Source organism: Fukomys damarensis, unplaced genomic scaffold (assembly GCF_012274545.1).
Source record: "Fukomys damarensis isolate Sample0158 unplaced genomic scaffold, DMR_v1.0_HiC HiC_scaffold_21, whole genome shotgun sequence".
NCBI lineage: Eukaryota > Metazoa > Chordata > Mammalia > Rodentia > Bathyergidae > Fukomys > Fukomys damarensis.
Genome location: NW_022900933.1, coordinates 7,877,799 through 7,898,826, shown reverse-complemented (window position 1 = coordinate 7,898,826; position 21,028 = coordinate 7,877,799). Strand labels below are relative to the sequence as shown.

General features: G+C 51.0%; 1 protein-coding gene across 7 annotated transcripts in view; it reads right to left on the bottom strand.

The window, feature by feature from the left end:
* Nucleotides 1-1,502: 1,502 nt before the first annotated feature.
* Syne2 (spectrin repeat containing nuclear envelope protein 2) overlaps nucleotides 1,503-21,028 on the bottom strand; it is a 310,603-nt gene continuing 291,077 nt past the window's right edge. For 6 of the 7 annotated variants that reach the window (XM_010602996.3, XM_010602997.2, XM_010602995.1 and 3 more), the window contains 16 exons: nucleotides 20,610-20,797; nucleotides 19,562-19,712; nucleotides 19,082-19,264; nucleotides 17,676-17,813; nucleotides 16,611-16,805; nucleotides 14,956-15,235; nucleotides 14,367-14,435; nucleotides 13,389-13,528; nucleotides 11,480-11,594; nucleotides 10,694-10,896; nucleotides 9,531-9,731; nucleotides 8,753-8,881; nucleotides 6,288-6,479; nucleotides 5,302-5,388; nucleotides 4,838-4,884; nucleotides 1,503-4,595 (listed from right to left, as the gene is read on the bottom strand). In XM_010602996.3, coding sequence (XP_010601298.1) covers nucleotides 4,373-4,595; nucleotides 4,838-4,884; nucleotides 5,302-5,388; nucleotides 6,288-6,479; nucleotides 8,753-8,881; nucleotides 9,531-9,731; nucleotides 10,694-10,896; nucleotides 11,480-11,594; nucleotides 13,389-13,528; nucleotides 14,367-14,435; nucleotides 14,956-15,235; nucleotides 16,611-16,805; nucleotides 17,676-17,813; nucleotides 19,082-19,264; nucleotides 19,562-19,712; nucleotides 20,610-20,797 — 2,541 coding nt within the window. In that variant the 3' untranslated portion in view covers nucleotides 1,503-4,372. The remainder of the gene's footprint in view (nucleotides 4,596-4,837; nucleotides 4,885-5,301; nucleotides 5,389-6,287; nucleotides 6,480-8,752; nucleotides 8,882-9,530; nucleotides 9,732-10,693; nucleotides 10,897-11,479; nucleotides 11,595-13,388; nucleotides 13,529-14,366; nucleotides 14,436-14,955; nucleotides 15,236-16,610; nucleotides 16,806-17,675; nucleotides 17,814-19,081; nucleotides 19,265-19,561; nucleotides 19,713-20,609; nucleotides 20,798-21,028) is intronic. The other variant, XM_010602998.3, reaches the window with a different exon arrangement.

The window sequence follows — 21,028 nt, the reverse complement described above, 5'->3', positions numbered from 1 at the left end:
ACATTGAGACAGGATCTTACTAAGTCACAAGTTCCCTAGCCTGGAACTTGCAATCCTCTTGCCTCAGCCCCCCAGAATACTGGGATTACAGGTGTGGGCCACCATTGACACAGTTCTTTAAGCTACTAAAACTTTTTAAAAAATACAACGAGGCCAGGCCTGGGGATTTAGCTCAGTGGCACCGTGCCTGCCCCACAAACGCAATGTCCTGAGTTTGATACCAAAACAAAACAATGAGACTATGTAAAGAGAGAGTAACATTTAGCATTAAAGTACAGTATTCATGAACCCTGTGTGCCAGAGTTCTCACTGCCACACGCTTTCACATGTAATCCTCATAATGATTTACTCCAACTTTCTAACTGTGGAAGCTGGAGAGTCTGAGCAGACTTGTTCATGGTCACAGGAACAAGTGACAGAGCTAAACACAGGCAGTCCCAGTCCAGTGCTGAACACAGTCACACAATCCACATAGTTAAAAATCTTCAAGAGCTGGGGATGTGGCTCAGTGGTAGAACTCTTACCTGGCATGTGTAAGACCCTGGGTTCCATCCCTAGCACTACAAAAATAAAAATTTAATTACACCAATTGTTTTTGTTTTCTACTGTGCTTTTAATGTTTTTGTATTCTTCACCTCCCCCTTTTTAAATGAAGTGGAGCCTACCTGTGATACCCCAAACTCCTCATTTCCAAAATATTCCTACAGATACAGTAAGAACATGTGACCCCAACATAGACGTTCCATTCCATCTTTTATAGTCTGCAAGTTAAAGTCCAGAGGGGCAAACTGACCTGCTCCAGGTCATAAAACTACTGATGACCAAGGCTGGGCCTGAATTCAATTTTTGCCTGGCCAGCATGGCTCCTGGTGCAGAACTGTGGCTGGGCCCATATGTGGAGCACTGGCTTGGTATGGTCGCCTCCTGCTGTACCTGTAGACCCTACCTTCTCAGCTTAGATGGGGTTGCCTGAATCTTTACAGAGGAGCAGCAAGGATGGGCAGAAAAAAAAAAATCAGTTATGCTCCTGTCCTCCCAGGCTGGGCTCGGAAGCTAGGGGTACTGCCATTACCTGCTACTTATGTGTTACTGCTTTTCCTAAATCCACCCAAGCCCAGTATTTTCCTAGGAAACTTATCCAGGTGAAATTTCTCACATCCCTTATGCACCGATGCTTTCTTGTGGAGTCTGGTATACCACAGCATGAAAACATATGCATTTCTTCTTTATGGCTCTCAAACTCACTGGGATGTTGGCTCCAGTGGCAGCTTGATGTGCACTGTCTCGGTGATACTTGATTTTATTGCTTTAAAATCAAGAATTTTATTTTTAATCCCAAGGATCCTACTTACCTTGTAGGGCCAGCTGCTCCTGTTTGATAGTGGGTTTCCTCTATGTGAAGGGCAAAAGTTCAGTGCTACTCTAGAACAGTTCCTGGTAACCCTACCATTAAGGTTGGATTTTTCTGTCTAAATGCCGTAAATAATTGGTCCTGTAACTTGATTATTCAGTGGTCCTGGGTACTTCAGAACCTATTGTTGGCTATACTTTGTCATTTTTTTGCTTTCCTTTTTTTCCCCCCAGACAGATGCTTTGTACCATTAGAAAAATCTGTTGTCTACCCTTCATAGACTTTTAAATGTGGACCTTTTATGAAATGTATGGAAGCGGATTTGAGGCTTGCTTTCCATCCTTCTGGGTAGTACATTTTCTTACTGTGTCTCTTTGATGTCTATGAACTGTTGCAGAGAGGTTTAATGTAATATAAATTAAATAAACCTTTTCGTAAGAGCTTACAGCAATTAGACTAACGAGTGTCTGTATTCCGTGAATTCTATCCCACTGTGGGTTTACAGAGTCCTTTAGGAACTTAATGATAAATTCCTAGGAAAAGGCACCTAACACAAATGCTGGCATGCCATCAAGAGTTAACCTCTGCCTTCAGCGGAGCCTTCCTAAAAAGGAACAATTTAATCCTTAGTCATCTAATCTCTTGTGCTTTATGACTGCAGGTACTGTGTGAATGAGTAAAATGCACCCCACAAAGGTGAAAGTCTTGGTGTGCCTTACATCAGTCATCTGGGTAGACTTGAGTCCGGTAGGATACCTTCCAAGGTGGGGAGAAAAGTAATTCAAACTGGTGTTATCTCTGTGTCAATGCTCCTTTGAAATTTCCCCTCACAAGTGGGGAAGGGAAGATGCATTTGTGATGATGCAAAACACAGATTAACTGGTACAAGGTTTTGGGGGACACACAGGTTTTGGGGGAGGATTGCAGCAGCAGGATTCCCCGGGTCTGGGGGTAAATGCAACTTTCATCATCTATGTTGGAGGTGCCCGCAGCTGGTCTACATAATTAGGCTCTGAAACACAGCCAGCACCTTGAATTGCCCTGTGGCTGTATAGCCCACAGAAAGTCTGAGAGACTGCCATTTACCCCAGGCTACAGTGGCTGGGGACCCTCCAAGAAACTCAGTGGTTTAAGGGAAAAGCTGTGACATTGTCACTTATATTGTGCCTCTGGGATTACTGTAATTTATTTTGAAGAGTTAAAATATTTTGAACTCCACTTTTCTCTCCATATCTATTAAAGAACCTGACCACTTAAAATACCAAAGGTAAAGTGAAGACAGTCTCTTCCAGTGGTCCCTTGGCTGTGGAGGTGCTAGCTTAGTGCATGGGCCTTGTGATGTCCACTCCGAGGAACCCCAGCTTGGAAAGTGTGGGCTTCAGATACCACTTGGCTTCACTGGCCTGCCTCCCAAGGTAGGTGCTTTGTAGAGGAGGGGACTGGACTGTTTCCATCACTGTGGCTTCCAAGTGCCAGGGATGCAGGTAAGGACTGGGTCCATAACTCCCAAATCCAGGGGGGTGAAATGCTAAGGTTTACCTCGTTTAGGTGGAAGTCAACAACACTGGTGATGGAATTTCTGTGGAAAATAGGTAGTTTTACCTGTAATATCTGTTAAGACACTGGATTACCTTCCCCAGGTTGAACACCTTCATCCAAAAGGCTCCAAAACCTAAACCTCTACCCCCTGTCAACAGGGAATCAAACCCTCCTTCACATGTGCTGGGCAACCGATGCACCACTGGGCTACATCCCTAGCCCTAAATCCAAAAACTTTTTGAGGGCCGACAGGACACAATTGGAAAATTCCACACCATGAAATTTGCATAGTTCAGACTGTGTATGAGGTATACATGACATGGACGAGTTCTTATGTAGACTTGGGTCCAACCCCTAGATCTCTTGTTGTGTATAGGTAGATACTCCTAAAACCAAAAAAAAAAAAAAGCCCCCAGTCCCAAACACTTCTAGTCCCGAGCCTTTTGGATAAGGGACTCTCAACCTATAATTCATTCCAGATAAGGGCTGGGGCAAGGGGAAAATTGGCTGGAATTGGTTGTCACATCCACCTTCCTGCGGTGCTGCCCCCATGCCTGGACCGCAGTTGGATCACAGGCCGAGTCCTGCACACACACTTAAGGGACACCCGTCTAGGGAGGGATTGAGGCTTCTACCTCTTAATTCTGTGCAGTGATAGAAGAGCTCCGAATTTGTTCTCTGGAAAATTTGAGTGTGCCATCGATCCACTTTGCAGTGATGATCCAGTTCGACACTTTGGCTAATTTTGTGTTTTAATGAGAAACATCTGAGTTGTACATACCACAAATAGCTTCAAGTTTTTGTACCAAACAATTCAACCAAACCCGAAATGTGTCTTTTAATGTGAAAAGTCTTATAAAATTACCTTACAAAAACATCCCTATCAAGTCTGTAGTTTGGCATTTAGTCAAAAGCTTGAGCTAAAATGTTTTTTTAAAAAATCAAAGTTTACATTATTTGTACAGATTCAGCATTGTTAAAAAATATGCACAAGTAACCATGACCATGCAATAAAATTTCTTTAAAAATTTAGAGCAATATAAAAGAGCAAGCCTGGGTACTGAACGGAACATTTTGGCTTGTGACCAGTAGCTCATACTTGCTAGCTGACTGGAGGAAACTCATACTAACCCTTTAAACTGATTGGCCCCGTCAGAGCTCAGGGGGTGTGAGTTTCTGAACCATTGCTAAGGCTGAATCCGTTTGTGTCTTTAATATATATCTATAGATCTATAGATATATAGATAATGGGGCAAACGCCGTTTTTTCCCTTCGGGAAACGGCCCTTCCCGGAGTCTCCTCAGCCAGTCAGCCAGCGGTGCCAGAATGCCCAGGGCAGCTGCTGCCGCGTTCCCCGCCCCAGGCAATCCCACAGCGAGGCGTCTGCACCAGATCCCTGGCCTTGCAACACGAGTCACTGGCAGATTGGTCTGTGGCAGACAGGCCGGTGGTGCTGCGCGGCACCGCTACCCGCCGAGCCCACTATGTGGGGGGCGGCCCGTTGGTGTAGCTCAGCATGGGGTAGAAGGAGCGGGCGAAGTTGTTGGCCTGGGTGCAGCTGTAGTCCTCTTCAGAGGCAGGCAGCAGGCAGGCCAGCAAGAGCAGCAGCAACAGGAGCAGCTGCAGAGGCAGTGCCGCCCTGATCACCCTCGAGAGGAAGGAGCGCCGGGGCTTTGAGCTGCTGGGGCCAGCAGGGCTAGACACCCTGCCAGAGAGAGGTGGAGAGCTGGTTAGGCGGTGGAGGCCTCGCCGACCCGTGCTACCTGGCCCTCTGCCTACAGGAAGTGAGATCAGAGGGGTCCAAGGGCTGGGGGTGAGGTTTGGAGAAGCCCAGCCTTTCCAGGTGAAGGAAAATCAGATTTTGACAAGGGCCACATGGTGGCTCTGGCAAAGACAGTGCAGTGAGGGTGGCGCCTGGGATCACTGCTGGGTCTGTAATGCCATTACCTGCTGTCACTTTCGTCCTCGTCCTCCATGGTCCCCTCTGCTCTGAGCTGCAGGAACAAAGCAGCCAGTAAGTACAACACATGACAGTCGCATCAATGACAAACTGGGTCCTTCCTTGGGACTAAGGTAATAGAGATTCATTTCACTGCAGTTAAACTGTCAAGAGTTCCACGTTCCAGTCTGTTCCCGTTTAATAGAGAAAGAGATTTAATAGAGCCCTAATAAGAGCTCTCATTTTTTTACAAGCTACTATTACGCCAAGCGAGAGGGACTAGAAGAGTCTTTGAGCCAGGTCTTTAAAAAGGTTATTTAACATATTCAATCTTTGGAGTAAGCTTCTCCCTTCAACAGTGGGCTGAAGCAGATCTGTGCTGTCGATACCTAAAGGGGTCTTGGAGTCTGTATTTCCATCGTTTCAGTGACAAGAAAATAGTGCAGTTCTCCCAGAAGGAAGGGGTTCTCACCTGGGCTTGGGGAGCTGACATGGATGCCACAGAAGGCTGGTCCCCAGCGTCCACTTCGTCAAAGTCAGGCAGCGCTGGGTCTGGGGTCTGAAAACCACACCCCAAAAGTTCAGTTCACAGAAGCAGAAGGTTCTGAATGGTCTCAAGAACACAGAACTATGCTCCTTGCAGCCTTCAAGAACAGCTCACACCCCACACCCCAGCTTAAAGCCTCTTTTAGGGGGGCTTTTCTGTTGCTCTCTCCTCACTTGAACATACTTTTTCAGACAAAAGGGAAGTAACCAAGGCAGGGCCAACCACTTGTATTGATCCTAATTCCAGTTAATGGTGAGCTCACCACACGTCGCTGCTAGAATCCCATAGCCATCAACACTTCCCAGACAGGGTGTACAGCAAGAACGCAAGGGCTCCAGAATGGAGGGCCCCGCTCCATGGCTAGGGAGGCTACAGTATGTGTATCCCACTGGTTCCGAGCTGGATGACATTTTAAAGAAAGTGGACAATGAAGAGGACCCGAAGCCATGTCACTGAGGAAGCGAAAGCTTGAGTCTGTAGGACATGAAGGTCCAGCAGAAATGATGGAGGGACTTGTTTAACCCAGGCCCTCTGCACTGAACTACATCCTCAAACATTTTAAAATTTTGAGACGGGGTCTCACTTCACTGCTAAGTCACCCTGTCTGAGATCAGCCTCCCAGAGGATTATAGCATGAGCCGCCATACCCACCTCTCTACTTGCTTTTCATGATGCCCACCATATGAATAGGTAGGTACTATACTACTGTTTCCTCCCTTTTGCAACAGACAAAATACCCATCTGGAACTTACCCAAGTTTTAAGGCTACCCAAGCTGGACGGGGCTGACCCTCCACCCTGACCACCTACCCTTTTCTAGTGGCCTCCTTGCCACAGCAAGGCTACCAGCCCTGCCTGCCAGTGCGCATCGACCTTGACATCTTGACACACAGAAGCTACAAGTGGACTCACCTGGCTTCTCTGCAAGGACATTAGGTCCTGGGCTACTTGCTCACGTAACTGCTGGAGTTTCTTCTTGATAACGTGGACCTTCTCTTCGGCCTCCGCGCAGTCCGCTCTGTTCCCCTTAGTGAGAAGGCTGGCAGAAATCTCACGTAAGGAATTTACTTGAGGTTGACGTTCTGCTAGCTCCTTTCCTAGTTGCTGGAAATAAAGAATTGCGCGAAACATTTGTCCAGAGGGCAACTAGTGTGGCCAGATAAGGCTGTCTCGGTTTCAGGCAGAAACTTCTCCCTCTCATCTGCCTATGTCCTCAGCCTAGCACTGTTTAGAGACCAAGTTGGCTGTGTTTTTTACTCCTTTTCATGCTGAATTATGATATTGGAGAAATTAGAGGAAAGAAGGGAATGGGTATTGTAGGAAGGCTGGGCCCTCATCCACCAGGGCAGGAAGTTGAGGGAAGCAAAGGTGATAAGAGAATGAGCATCTTCAGCATGCTATTAGAGATGTGCAGGGATGGAGCAGGTACGTCACCTTGCATTAACGGTGCCTGTCCAGTCAAAATTTTAAAATTTGGTTTCAGTCACAAGAGCCGTGTTTCAAGTGTTTCATGCTGTCTGCGCTTAGTGGCCACCCCAATGCACAATGCAGAGGACATTTCTAACTGTTGCTATAGAGTGGGGTTTTACAATGCTTTTAGAGGGGGAAAACATTTTAAAGCATTGCTTAGCAATTTTAAATTTAAAATATTAAAAATGAAACCACAGGCAGCTCATCCTGGCTGTAGAACAAAGCAGCACCCTAATTTTCCCCAAAGGAACAGCTAGATCGGCCCTCTGTACCTGAGTTCCACAGACACAGATTCAACCAGTCCAGGATCGAAACTACTTGTCATCACCCCCTAAACAATACAACTATTACCTAGAATTTACATTATAATAGACATTATAAGCAATCTAGAGACAGCATACAGGAGGACATATCTTGGTTATATGCAAATAATAATATGCATTTTAAGGGATTTCAGCATTCAAAACTTTCGGTGTCTATGGGGGTTCTGTCCCCCCGCCCCCGTACCGGGGATTGAACTCAAGACCTTGCACTTTCAAGGCAGGCACCACTGAACTAAATCCCCAGCCCTCTATGGGGGTTCTGGAGCCAGTCTTTGCAGGTGCCAAAGGACCATATTCAGAGGGGAAATACTCCATTTCAGCAGCCTCAGGATACTGTCCACACCCCTGACCCCAGTTCCTGAGAGTCAAAGACTTCCTGCTCTGGCTTTTCATCCCTGCGAGTCGTTCTGCTCTAGAACCGCAGCCGGCTGCTCGGCAGGCAAGAGCGTGCGGGCAGGCAGCTGAGGACTCGGAGCCCTGGAGCTGACGACGGCCAGTGGTTGTACAGAGCCCCCGACGCGGAGACTTACCATGAGTTTTCTCTGGCAGCGCAGGAGCACCTGGTGGTCAGCCTTCGGGTCCGCGAGGAGAGCCTTCTGCCTCCGCTCCTCGGCACTCGCGAGCCACAGTAGCAGGTTCTGACTCCGCTGGTGGAAGTCCTTAAACACAGCACGCATCGGAGCACTGTTGGGCGGAGCACTACAGAGGGCGGCTTGCTGCTGCCACTCCAGCCCAGGCTCTTGCCTTGTGTAACCAGTGGGAAACAGGGCCAGAGCTCTGAAAAGCCAGGGCTCCAACCAAGGACAGCCAGTGTGTGGCAGAGCTGGAGGCAGCGGGCAGAAAGCGCTCACACGGGCTGCACTCGCTCTGGTGCCACCAACATGCTAGGCCGGGCCACCTTCCTTAAGACGGGGTCAGAACCGGCACATGCCAAGAGCTTAGGTATCACATACATCGCCACCTCACTTAGTCCTATGAAGGGCCCTGGGGTAATGAACTAAACAGGACTAAGAGGTTCAACGATTTGCCTGAAGCCCCACTACTACTAAGCTGTAGAACTGAGGTAAAAGGCTCCTCCGTTGTAGGGCCAAGGTTCTGTTACCCTGGCAAGCGGGCAGAGATGGGGCACTTCAAGCACACAGGCGTGGTCCTGGGCAGTAAGGAGGAGACCCAGGACAAGGACAGGGTCACTGGGCGGGGGGGGGGGGGGGGGCATTCTCTGGAAACAAACACTAAAGCAGCCTGCTGAGGATAAAAATATCTGCTGCGCCCACCATGTGGGCCTGGCCTGGGGCTGAGTCAGCCTACCTGGCACTGCATGAGTGACTGCCGCAAGTCCCCTCTCCAGCTGTCCGTCACAGCCTGGACCGCCTCCCAGTGCAGGCTCAGCTCGCAGAGTCTACGCTGGAGCTCTGTGGTTTCCGCGCTCTCGGCTGGCAGAGATTCCTTGCCAGTCACGGTGACAGAGACCATTAAAGTCTTGTAGGTGTCAAAAGCTTTTAATATCTCCTACCACAGAGGGAAAGGATCAGGTTAATTGACGACGGCCAGTGGTTGTACAGAGCCCCCGACGCGGAGACTTACCATGAGTTTTCTCTGGCAGCGCAGGAGCACCTGGTGGTCAGCCTTCGGGTCCGCGAGGAGAGCCTTCTGCCTCCGCTCCTCGGCACTCGCGAGCCACAGTAGCAGGTTCTGACTCCGCTGGTGGAAGTCCTTAAACACAGCACGCATCGGAGCACTGTTGGGCGGAGCACTACAGAGGGCGGCTTGCTGCTGCCACTCCAGCCCAGGCTCTTGCCTTGTGTAACCAGTGGGAAACAGGGCCAGAGCTCTGAAAAGCCAGGGCTCCAACCAAGGACAGCCAGTGTGTGGCAGAGCTGGAGGCAGCGGGCAGAAAGCGCTCACACGGGCTGCACTCGCTCTGGTGCCACCAACATGCTAGGCCGGGCCACCTTCCTTAAGACGGGGTCAGAACCGGCACATGCCAAGAGCTTAGGTATCACATACATCGCCACCTCACTTAGTCCTATGAAGGGCCCTGGGGTAATGAACTAAACAGGACTAAGAGGTTCAACGATTTGCCTGAAGCCCCACTACTACTAAGCTGTAGAACTGAGGTAAAAGGCTCCTCCGTTGTAGGGCCAAGGTTCTGTTACCCTGGCAAGCGGGCAGAGATGGGGCACTTCAAGCACACAGGCGTGGTCCTGGGCAGTAAGGAGGAGACCCAGGACAAGGACAGGGTCACTGGGCGGGGGGGTGGGGGTGGGCATTCTCTGGAAACAAACACTAAAGCAGCCTGCTGAGGATAAAAATATCTGCTGCGCCCACCATGTGGGCCTGGCCTGGGGCTGAGTCAGCCTACCTGGCACTGCATGAGTGACTGCCGCAAGTCCCCTCTCCAGCTGTCCGTCACAGCCTGGACCGCCTCCCAGTGCAGGCTCAGCTCGCAGAGTCTACGCTGGAGCTCTGTGGTTTCCGCGCTCTCGGCTGGCAGAGATTCCTTGCCAGTCACGGTGACAGAGACCATTAAAGTCTTGTAGGTGTCAAAAGCTTTTAATATCTCCTACCACAGAGGGAAAGGATCAGGTTAAGTGCTCTGGAAATCAAGAGGAAGTGCTCATTTTGAACCTCTGCAGGGAATGATCTTCCATACACTTCTCTAAGCTGGGGCCACAACTTAAAAGCGACCTTGGCTGTGACTGGCTGGGAAACATCAGGTGAGGAAGCTGCCTTACATGGTTAGCAGACTGCACTGTCCCGCTGGCAGGGCCTGAGGACAGAGCACTGCCTCCTGGGTGCTCCCTGCTCTGCAATTGTCCCAGTAACATTTCTGGACCTGAAAAAGTCTTCCAGATAAAGTACATGTAGCTTATTATGCATTCTCCCCTGGATATCTCAATACTGTTCTTTCTCAGAATGAACGGTAACCTGTTAGTGCACAAAGTAAAACAAAGGTCGAAATATGCAAAGTGCCTGGATGCCTTAAGACCCCTGTCCTAGGTCTCAGGAGCTGAATCTGCCCCAGCCCCTACTGTGACAGACAGTCCTAACTGTACAGCACGGTAACAACATCAGGTTCCAGGACTCATCGGTGGGTGAACGGCTGCCTGCGGTTTACAGGGGTGGCCACCAGCACCTGTCACAGTCTAGAGCTGTCTCAGAAGTCGGCTCTTCCTAGCCCCAGGAATCTAAAGCCCACTTCCTAGCACTACTCTGGGATACTTGTTGATGCTCTCCCACGTGAAAACAGAAATCTGGCTTCTTGGGCTGGAGATTTAGCTCAGTGGTTCCACCACCTGCCTCACAAGCGCAAGGTCCTGAGTTCAATCCCAGGTACCAAAAAAAAAAAAACAAAAAAAAAAAAAAAAAAAAAAAAAAAAAAAAACAAAAACACCTGTGTTCCTGCCGGTTACAGAAGTGACAAGGAAGCCATGGACGCCGCCACCTCACTATGTGCACACCTGATGCCTTCACCCCACACAGCAGTGCATGCTCAGTTCCCCCTCCTCCGCCCCTCCAGCTCACCTGCAGTCTCTTAGCTCTGAGCTCCAGTTCCTGGATATTAGAGGGACGCTTTGCCATCTTTAAAGTTTCCAGCTCCGCTTCAGTTTTTTCTAGCCAAGCAGTGATGTCGCTGATGACCAAGTTCAGCTCTTGCACATTTTGTTTTATTCTGAGTTTACTGTGCAGCTCTTGGGCTTGTATCAGCTCCCATCTGTCAAAGGCACCTGGAATCAAAAGCCACCAATTAAAAAAAAGCGATAAGGCTGGGGATTAAGCTCAGTGGTTCGGCTGCCTGCCTGCCAAGCGCAAAGGCCGCAAACCCCCAAAACAAGCGATAATGCAAAAGGATTTCTGGGGTCAGGGTGGCAAATGTGCAGGGGACGCTCGCGGCAGGGCATAAGCGCGGGGCGTTCTCTGTGCCCCACATGTCTCCCTCCTCCCTGCCCTGTCCCACTCCCGAAGGCTGGGGAGGGGTGGCAGCAGAGGAGGACCCCAGCACATGGCCAGTACGCGGTCTGGTCTCGGCTCCTACCGAGAAGAGCCAACGCCGCAATTAAACCCGAAGAGGGAAGCTTCAGTTTAGAACAAAACTAAACAAATCAAAAACAACTCATACATCAACATCTTTTGTCTTCAAAGAAAAACAACACGGGTGCCATAGGTTCGCCACCACTGCTGCAGGCTAAGTTCATCGACTCTGCCAAGTTATAACCTGTAGCGGGTAGAGTTGCTGAGCAGTGACCTAGAGTAGAGGCTGAACGAGGCTCGGACACCAGACACCTTTCCCAAGGGCGGCCGCGGCAGTACCTGAGTGCGGTCCTGTCACGCTGGCCAGGTGCTCTTCCTCCTGCTGGGGGCTGCCATTCAAGGCGCTTGGGCCGTCTTTGCCACCATCAGTGCCCGGATTTAACAGCAGCTTTACCTAGAAGGAGCCAGTGTTTAAGTTATCATCTGTAACATTCAGAGGTTATCTGCAGAACAACGGGTTTACATTAACAGGCAAGACGGGAGGGTCCGGGGTGCTTTCTTCTGCCGGAGACAGACACAGCCTCAGCAGCAGCGTAGGGGAGCAGACCGGAAACTGACGATGGGGAGAAGATGGCTGTTTTATCTGCAGGCTTCCTCACAGTCCCCACGCGAACCATACAAAATATGCAAGAGCGGTTGTTGAGGCTGGCTGCTATGGACACTGCGTGAGCAACTTTGCAGTCTCACAAAACGTCAGTTGTCCCCTCGCCCCCACTGAGGGGCCTGGCATTTCATCGCTGAGAATCAGATGCACGGAGCACGGACTGCATCCCAGGGTCATTTGCTAGCAAGTGTTTATCCTTCACTGCCCATTCTGGCTCTTGCGCTATCACAGCACTGACTGGGCTATTATCTCACTACTTTCCTAAAATAAATGTATTTCTTTTAGAAAAGCTATGCTTTGCTTGGATTATGTCCATATGGCCTCTGGAAAAAAAACGAAAAATCCTTCTGATTGGTGGTGACATGCCTGGCTTTAGACACAATAAAAAGGCTGAGCTTTGAAAGTGACCTAGTGAGGGATCGAAGCGTAAAATCTGAAAGACGCCACAGGCCTGGGGTGGGGTAAAGCACGGGTCAGATGCTGGGGCAGAGGGGCAGATGAAGGGGCAGCTGCCTGCTAGGAAGTTTCTGACTTGGGCATGGCCGAGTCACATGATCTACATGCAGCACCGTCTCCCAAATATGGAGCCATGATCAGTCAGTCCCAGACACCGGTGCCACTTGGACTAAACACACCGATGCTTTCTATAAAAAGGTTACCCTAAAGTGCAAGCAGTTGCTTTAATTTCAACTCTCATCAGTCTCTGTACTGAGAATCTCTCTGGCCAACATTAAACCCCAGACTGGCCCCCAAATGCTGCTAGCCAGGGCTCACGTCCTGGTAATAAGAAGCAAGAACCCCACGGAACTGAGAAGGAGCAGCGGGTATGACCACCCACAACCCAGTACGGTAGCAGTAGGAAGAATGACTGAGGGCCTTCCTTTACCTTTACACATAAATCCTGGCAACACCTACATCAGGCAGCTTTCACCCTCAGGAGAGAAAGGTTTAGACCCCACAGCAATGAGCTGGTAGGGCTGGAAATCAAACCTGTATCTAGCACAGCACAGCATAGATAAGAATTATGAAGCCCTGTTCTGTTTTGTTTTTGTACCAGGGATCGAACTCAGGACCTTGTGCATGTGTAGCAAGTGGCAGAGCCACTGAGCTAAATCCCCAGCGCAGCCCTGGTTTTTAGATGGGATGTGTGGTTAAAAAGTAAATATAACAAAAGGTAGGGATCTCAGGAGCAGTTTAGGGAAGGCCAGCACTCTGAGTCTTCACTGCTTACATGGACAAGTGACTCGACAGTAACAGTTGTATCACTGCAAAGCACACAAAAATTGTTTTTGGCCAGAAACTTCTCTAAATCTGGTCAGTTTGCCAGGGTTCTAATGAAATACTGACAGCTCAGAAGAGGTTTTCTTGGTTTCTTTTTTGGGGGGGTGCCGGGACTGGAACCCAGGGCCTGTGCATGCTAGGCAAGCTCTCTACCACCGAGCTACAGCTTCAGCTGAGATACTGGCACCGTGAGAAAACCAACTCAAAATGTGCTGGTGACTGGGCACATTGCAGTTGGCATCAAAATCTGTCTTTGTAAAATTTCACCTGTTCCACTTATGTTCCCTGGGTGTCATGACTTACATAGGGCACTTTATATGGGGTGCTGGCGTCAGAGGGGATGGGCGGTTCGCTCCTGTCCTCTTCCATTTGTTTGTAGTGATGCTTGGCGCAGGAGGGGCTGTCAGGAACATGCCACGAGTGGCTATCAGAAATGGATTTCCCTGAAACAAAAAGGAGCAAGTGACCGTCTATTCTCCAAGCAAAGGGTTTGTGTTTAGTGACACGAAAAAGGTCATGAGCGACACGGTGTCAGGTTACAGTTCCTCAACTTCCCTTGCAAAGCATGCACGTTTGCAAAGGGTCAGGATGTCTCGGGGGCGGGGAGGCGAGATGAGGCATGCAGCCGAGCAACATCATGCCTTCACTAGACGGGTCGGTGGAGCACAAGACACATGATTTGCTGTGGGTGGAGCGGAGCTGGTGTCTTGAGTGGTTTGGGGGCCAAGGGGACAGGAACCCTCTCTGGAGTGAGGGGGAGAGACTGGTGAGGATGGACTTGGGAACGAACGGAGGGCTGCTCATGGCTCTCCCCAGCCCTGCAGGTGGGGAGGGAGCGTAAAGATTAGAACTGCAAGTCAAGGAAAAGGAGGCGTCTTCTCCTGCGGCAAAGGCACTGCTGCCTCCAGCCCCGGCCCGGCCCGGCCCTCCCCACCCCATCTCAGGAAGTCGCCAGAAGCAAGGACACAGTTCCAAGCCAAGCCACCGCGAGGAAAGCTCGGTCCCACGCCAAGACACTTCCGTTAGCTGACACCGCGGAGCAATTCCTCCTGCAGAGGCCTGCGGGGTGGCGGGGGCGGCACTGAGACCCCTCCAGAGCGGGCGGGTTTGGTAAGCACACAGGTATGAGTGAGGATGGCAGTGTAAATACACCATGATACAAGGACCGGTCGCATGGTGTCCACAGAAGGCACAGTCAGACGTGACATGAGAGCGAGGCTTAGGACGCAGCGTGTGCCACGGGACGCTGCCATGTTGAGACATGCACGGGCAGGGGCCTACCAGAAGATGCTTGCAAAGTTTTTGTGGTCATTTTAAGATATGCCTCAGGATTTTCAGGGATTTCTACATCTGAAAAAGAATAATGTCATTTTCCTCACTGGAGGTGCCTACAGATTCACACCCCAGTCAACACAGTAGAAACACTACCAGCTGGATGGGGAAACCATACCTCCTTTTTTATTAAAATGTTTTTTAAATTAGAAGGATTTTTTAGTCCAGCCAACTCCTGACTGCAGCAGTAGCAGACAAAAGGGAAGGACGTGAAAATAATGGAGCTGTCGATCTGTTGATACTCAAAGAAAGAAACTCCAAGGAGAAGTTAACTGGAGTCCTCCAAACAGCCCAAGCCTTAAGGGAACATCCTCAACTGTCTGAATATGAATTTTCTTTTTCTTTTTCATTCTACCTGGAACAGCAGCGAGCCAATTCTTAGGTAAGTCAAGCGGTAGGGAGGACAGAACTCAGGAAGCCACACAAGTCTGGGTGAGCCACAAAGTGGACTCCTAGTCCTCGAGAGCTGGCTGTGTTGCTAAGGTGCTGGAAACACAGCCACATGGGCCAACTCGAGCGCAGGGACGGCGGTAGTTACCTGACACAGCACTGTAGTACGGGCCCTCCTCGTCTTCGTGGGAGGACGAGCCCCCCACGTCACCCGTGTGATCCCACTCCAGCGGGATGGAGTCCACGCTGACAGGGGTCTCACAGCCAGACCGCTCGTGCCCCAGAGTCGGGGGCACCAGATGACAAAGGGACTGGGGAGACGTGGGCTCCTCACTCTCTCCCCCTTTACGCCAGGCTTCGGTCTGGATCTCTCTGGGGTCTTCCATGTCTGCCTCGTTCTCAGACACCTCCTTCTCCTCTTCCAAGCCCTGTGTGGGAGTAGCCGCTTTTTAGAATGAACCAACTCAAAGGCAACTGCAGTTCAAATGAACACCAGACATTTTCCTGCCTAGGAGTTTCCCAAAAAAGCCACTTTAGTCTTTCTAAGGCGTCTTAACAAAGAATCAGGTTCTTAGGCCCTATTTATGAGGATTCCAGTTTAGGGAATCCAGAATGGAGCCTGGGTTCTACCTTCGACAAAAATTTTAGCTGTTTTTCTTAGCAAAAAAGCTGAACTTTGCGCATCTAAATTACAGTAACTTTATTGGAGATAAGGGAGTGGTGGCCAAAGTTTCATTATGGGTAATAGCAAGTTCCTCCAAGAATCAGAAATAAAACAAAATAAAAAGCACACCACCTCAACAAAACCAAACCCAGAAAGAAAACAGAAACAAGAGACTAATACTAATGTTCTGAATAAGAGTCATAGCTTCAAGTACCAAATACACACGTCTTCTTTCTTGTCCTCCAATCTTACTGTCCAGTGCCTGTATTCTGCTTATGTTTCAGTGTCTCTATCAGTCTAAGAAAAATGATTATAAACCACTATATTAAAAAAAAAAAGAGGGGCCGGGGATTTAGCTCAGCGGTTTGGTGGCCTGCCTTGCAAGCGCAAGGGCCTGAGTTCAATCCCCGGTACCAATAAGCAAACAAACAAACAAATAAAATTAGAAAACGAGAAGGGCCAGGAATTTAGCTCAGAGGTACTGCACAAGCACAAGGTTAGAACCCCAGTATCAAAAGAAAAAAAAAATTCCTGGGGAATTTTTAAGGTTTATATCTGACAAGAAAATAACTACATCTGAGGTTGGCCACTTGGAGAACACAAAAGAGAACCAGCCAGTCACGCTGGTCAGTGGTCACCATTAAAGCCTCCAGGACACGAAGGCAGTGGAGCTGGACGGATGGCGGCCTCAACTCTCCTATCCAGCGTCCCAGCGGCCTCCTGCCACAGGAGACATCTGCGCTGCTTTGAGCTGGGAGAGCAGTTCAAAGGTGAGAACAACGCCCCACGAAGGCACAAATACTAAAAGCTTCCAGACTAAAACAGAGGAAACAGCAAATACACTGCCAAGTCACTACCACATGTAATCAAAATCAGATCAGTTTTTGGTGAAATTTAGAGGAACTAGCACATCTGAAAAGCCCTGTCCTGAGGGATACACGGTAAACCGGTAGGAGGAGCAACAGCTCTGCGAGATGGCAACCTTTCCACTGTGAGGTGAGAACGTTTAGTAACAAAAGTGGAAGTACCTTTATTGGTTGTAGTACTTTTTTAGAGCCATGAAATGAACCGTGTTAACCACGACCAGAGAAGCTTCCTAAGCTCCCAGCCCGAGCTGCCCGGAGCCCGGGGGTCCTCACCGGGGCGCGGGACGTGAGGCGCTGGTGGAAGCGGGAGACCCTGCCGAACACCTCCTGGCAGTAGCGGTGCAGCTCCTCCAGCTCATCTTCGATCAGCGCTGCATCCAGGGGCTCGCTCTTCTGAATCAGCTGCTCCCCAAATACGATCAGCTGGTCAATCTTGTTGGTGTTCAAGGTGATCTCCTGCTGGAAGCCCTGTGTAGGAGGTGAGCCAGGAGTTAAAGAAAAAGAAAACTTCCCTGAGTGTCCAGGCCACAGGGAAAAAGCATCCAGTGTCACTGGGGTATTCCTCCTTCCCTCATTTTTTTGTTTGTGCCTAGTACTCCAGCTTCGTCCATTTTTAAGTGACGATGATTTAACCATTTTATTTATTTATTTATTTGGTTTTTTGAGACAGGGTCTCACTATGTAGCTCAGACTGCCCTGGAACTCATTATGTAGTCCAGGCTGGTCTCCAACTCACAGCGATCCTCCTGCCTCAGCCTCCCGGGTGCTGGGATTACAGGCATGCGCCGCTGCTACACCCGGCTGATTTAATAATTTTAAACGGTTGCATATTTTTTCCTCCTCTGAGCACTGCTTTTTCCCAATTTCCTAACATCTAAGTCTGACACAGACTGATGGTCACCATCGTCGGGTGGAATGTCCCTAGGAGCCAACAAGGACACGCGCCTCTGCCGACACAGTCACACTGCTCCTCCGTGCCACTGTACTAGGGAAGGCATTGTTTCTCCAGCCCCAGCTAGCCATGGAGAGCAGACGGTGAGACAACGCTGTGACACGGTTCTGTGCGACAGTGGGAGAGCAGAGAGGTCTGTTCTCCACCCCACGGGGCAGGTTTTCGTCTCCTGCACCAGCATGCTGCTCTCTCAGGCGAGCACTGGGGAAACAGCCTTGCAGGAAATCACGCTTGGCCCCTCCAGCGAGTCCCCCCTTGGGTGACTAGGGAAGACCAAGGGGAAAAGGGCTTTGCTCCCGCGACCCTTAGCTGCAGGAATCCTGGACTCTGCGCCCGAGAAGCAGGTGGCACTTCTCCCCCGCAGAGCCGCCGGGGACAGCCCTTACGTTCAGCTGGCGCATCTTGTCGTCGGCGTCGCTCTCTGAGAAGTGCTCCACGTTGGTGAGCTGCAGGTCCATCTCCGTGAGCCACACTAGAATGCTCTCCCGGGTGCCCTCAAATTCTTCCCTCTGGGTGGTGAAATGCTGCGGAGGAGAAAACCGTGTCTGCACTGACCTCGTAATGAGGGCTCCGGGAGCCAGCCAGGTCCTTCGGCCCAAAGGACAGGGTGCCCGAGCGCTCGCAGAGCAGCCTGCCCTGTAGAGCCTGCTCTGGTCCTGGCTGTATAACACCAAACAAGTCCCCCAACCTCTCTGAGCCTCTTCTACCTCAGCAAAAAGGGCGTCTCCGATGAAGGAGGCCTCTCGGGTTACCACCTCACAGATGGGCAGGAGAGTCCCAGATGAATGTGGCCTTCAGGGCCAAATGAAGGTTTAGATTATAACACTCAAGTCAGCAGGAGATACAGAAATTAACGCAAGGGAACTAGCTGGAACACTGGAGATGTCAGCCAATATTCATTCTCCTGAGGGTTAAAAAAAGCCCAGATTCTCATCTTCCTGCAACAATTTCAAAATGGTCCTGACAACAGAAGCAGAGACTAAAATACATCCTGCAGTCCCTGCCTTCGCAGGCTGTTTCGGTTTGTGCCGGGTCTCACAAAGGTTTGCACAGCCCGTCCTGTGAACTACAGAAATCTATGGCGGTACATACAGTCCGCTCAATCCCCGTCTCCACGGGTTCCACGCCTGAGCTTCAGCCAACCATGAACTGAAAATATCTGGGGGAAAACCCGCACTGAACATGTACAGACACTCTTGTCATTATTCGCTGTTACCTAAGCTACGCAGTGTAACGTCAGTAAGTGATCTAAAGAGACGGGAAGTGTGCGAGAAGACACACGCGTGTAGCCTGAATGCAAGCACAGCAGCATTTTATATAAGGGACGGAAGAGCTGAAGTGTTCTCCGAGGTCCTCACATTAAAAACCAAACCAACCTCTGAGCTCAGTCCATGTGCTCCCAAGCTCAGTGGGCAATCACTGTGCCCCCTCCCCAGTGCAAAGCGGGTGCACACAGAGATGTGCTTCGCCCCTGTTCCCGGGGCGGGGCCAGGAGGGCAGACAGAGGGACACAGGGCTCGTGCTGGAGGCCCATGTGTTGCTTTTTCCATCCAGGCGAGTGCAAGTGCTAACGTGCATACCATCGGGTCCCAGATGTAGAGAGAGGTGTGTTTGCTACCAGAGATCACACAAGCGGGCTCCTGCAGTGACAGTGACCTCTGGCACTGGGGTGCCTTCGTGCTGGGAGAATATTAGGATATTTTAGGCCTCAGGTGCCTCTACCCGCTGCTTGGCACTGCAAGTCCCATTTCCCCACCCCCTGAGAATCTCCCGGTGCCGCAGGGACAGTCACCCTGAGTCTCCGCAGGACAGCCGTGACCCGCCTCTGGAGGTTGTCCCAGCGCTGGTTGCCCTCATGGACCATCTGCTTCAGCTTGCTGGCGGTGTCAGTGCGGTTCTCGCGTGCCAGCCGCCGGTACTGCTTGTTGATGAGCTCCAGCTGGGTGAGCCGCTCGTGGATCTGCCGCTGAAAGGCCTGGGGCACACAGGGTGGTCAGGGCCGGGGAGGCCGAGGGCCACCGAGGCCTGCTCCGAGTGGCTAACCCCAAACTCAATGGCCACAGGGCCGCTTTCCCTGCTCTTTGATGCCTGCTGAAGCACAGGCCGCAAGTTCACTGCAGAGCCCTTGGTGCCAGGCAGTTTGTCCAGCAAAGCTGTCTCGGCAGCTGCTGGCAGGCTGGGGACTGTGCAGTTCCCAGTACAAGTCATTCAGCAGCTGTTGAGGGCTTGGTGTGGCCACTAGCAGGGTGGGGTGGGTGGGGAGGGCACTCACCTCGAATCTCTTCAGCTCCTCCTTGGCACTCGTGTACAGCACCTCCGAGGAGTTGGGGCAGGCTGCTGTCCTCTCGGCAGACTTGAGCCAGTCCTCGAAGCGGGAATAATCATCTAAAAACTTCTGCCACAAGCGCCACGTCTCCTCGATCCTGACGAGGGGAAAGTGACGTTAGCACGGCCATCTGCTTCTACCCCATGCTTTCGGACTTTTCAGCCCTCGGCGGGGCCCACTCCTAACGGCCCTACGTTCACACCATCTTGACAGCAATCCTGCAACTCCCTCCGGGACATAACTCAGGTCACCACTTCTCGGGCTGTTCCTCTTCTGGGAGGCCTGAGCACCTCAGAGCTTGTGCTTTGTGGGGTCACAAATAGGAGACAGGGCTGGGGATTTAGCTCAGTGGTTCCGCCGCCTGCTTTGCAAGTGCAAGGTCCCGAGTTCAATCCCCGGTACCAAAAAAAACAAAAACAAAAAAAAACAGGAGACAAACGCTGGCCGTGGAGATGCATGCTTGTAACCCTAGCACTCTGGGAGGCTGAGGCAGGAAGACTGCAAATGCAAACCCAGCTGAGGCAACTTAGCAAGACCTTGTCTCAAAATAAAAAATAAAAAGAGCTGGAGGCATAGCTCAGTGTGAAGATCCTAGGTTCAATCCTCAGTAACCAACACCAACAACCCACAAAATGCAAAGCGGCAGACAGACTGGGGTGGTAGCTCAGAGATCACAGCTTGTCTAGCATGTGTGAGGCCAAGAGTTCCACTTGTCGTACTGGCAAAAACTGAGACGTGGAGAAAGGGCTGCCTACACTGCTTCGCTGCTGGGTCCGCCCGAAGTGGGCAGCTCTGGAGAGCTGGGAGATTTCACTCCCGCACACTTCGCTTCAGTGACTCCTTGGTAAGCGCCGGTCACTTTCCAGGGCCGCCGCCTCTGCCAGTACCCGGCATGTCTCTAAGCGACGCGGACAGAACACAAGTTACTGTAACTGAGGGCCCAGGGGCACTGGGCGAGCCGGTCATGTTAGAGCTCCGGCCAGCAGGCCCTTACTTCATGCGCCGCTCCATCGACATGGCACAGATGTTTCTCCAGCGTCTGTCCAGGCTTCTGGTGGTCTGCTGGATCGAGTCACACTCGGTCTCGTTGGCACAGGCGTCGGAGTCGTGCAACAGGACATCACAGATGTTGAACACAGATTCCACCCCGGCACTGTGCTGTTCGATGTCTCGCTGCAGATCCTGAGTTGCAAAGAGAAAGCCGTTAGATGGTGATGGAGGGGGGCGTGCAGCAAGGGCTCCGCTCAGCCCTCCCCCGGCCCTCCTCGCACCTTGGGGTCGGGAGTACGGACCGAGCAGTCATCTGGGCAGCCCTGTGTGAGGCTGGGAAGGGGGAAGGCACCCGCCACACACTGACAGGTGGCACTGCTGGCACAGAGAGGGCACGCTCCGCACACTGCAGGTACACATGGG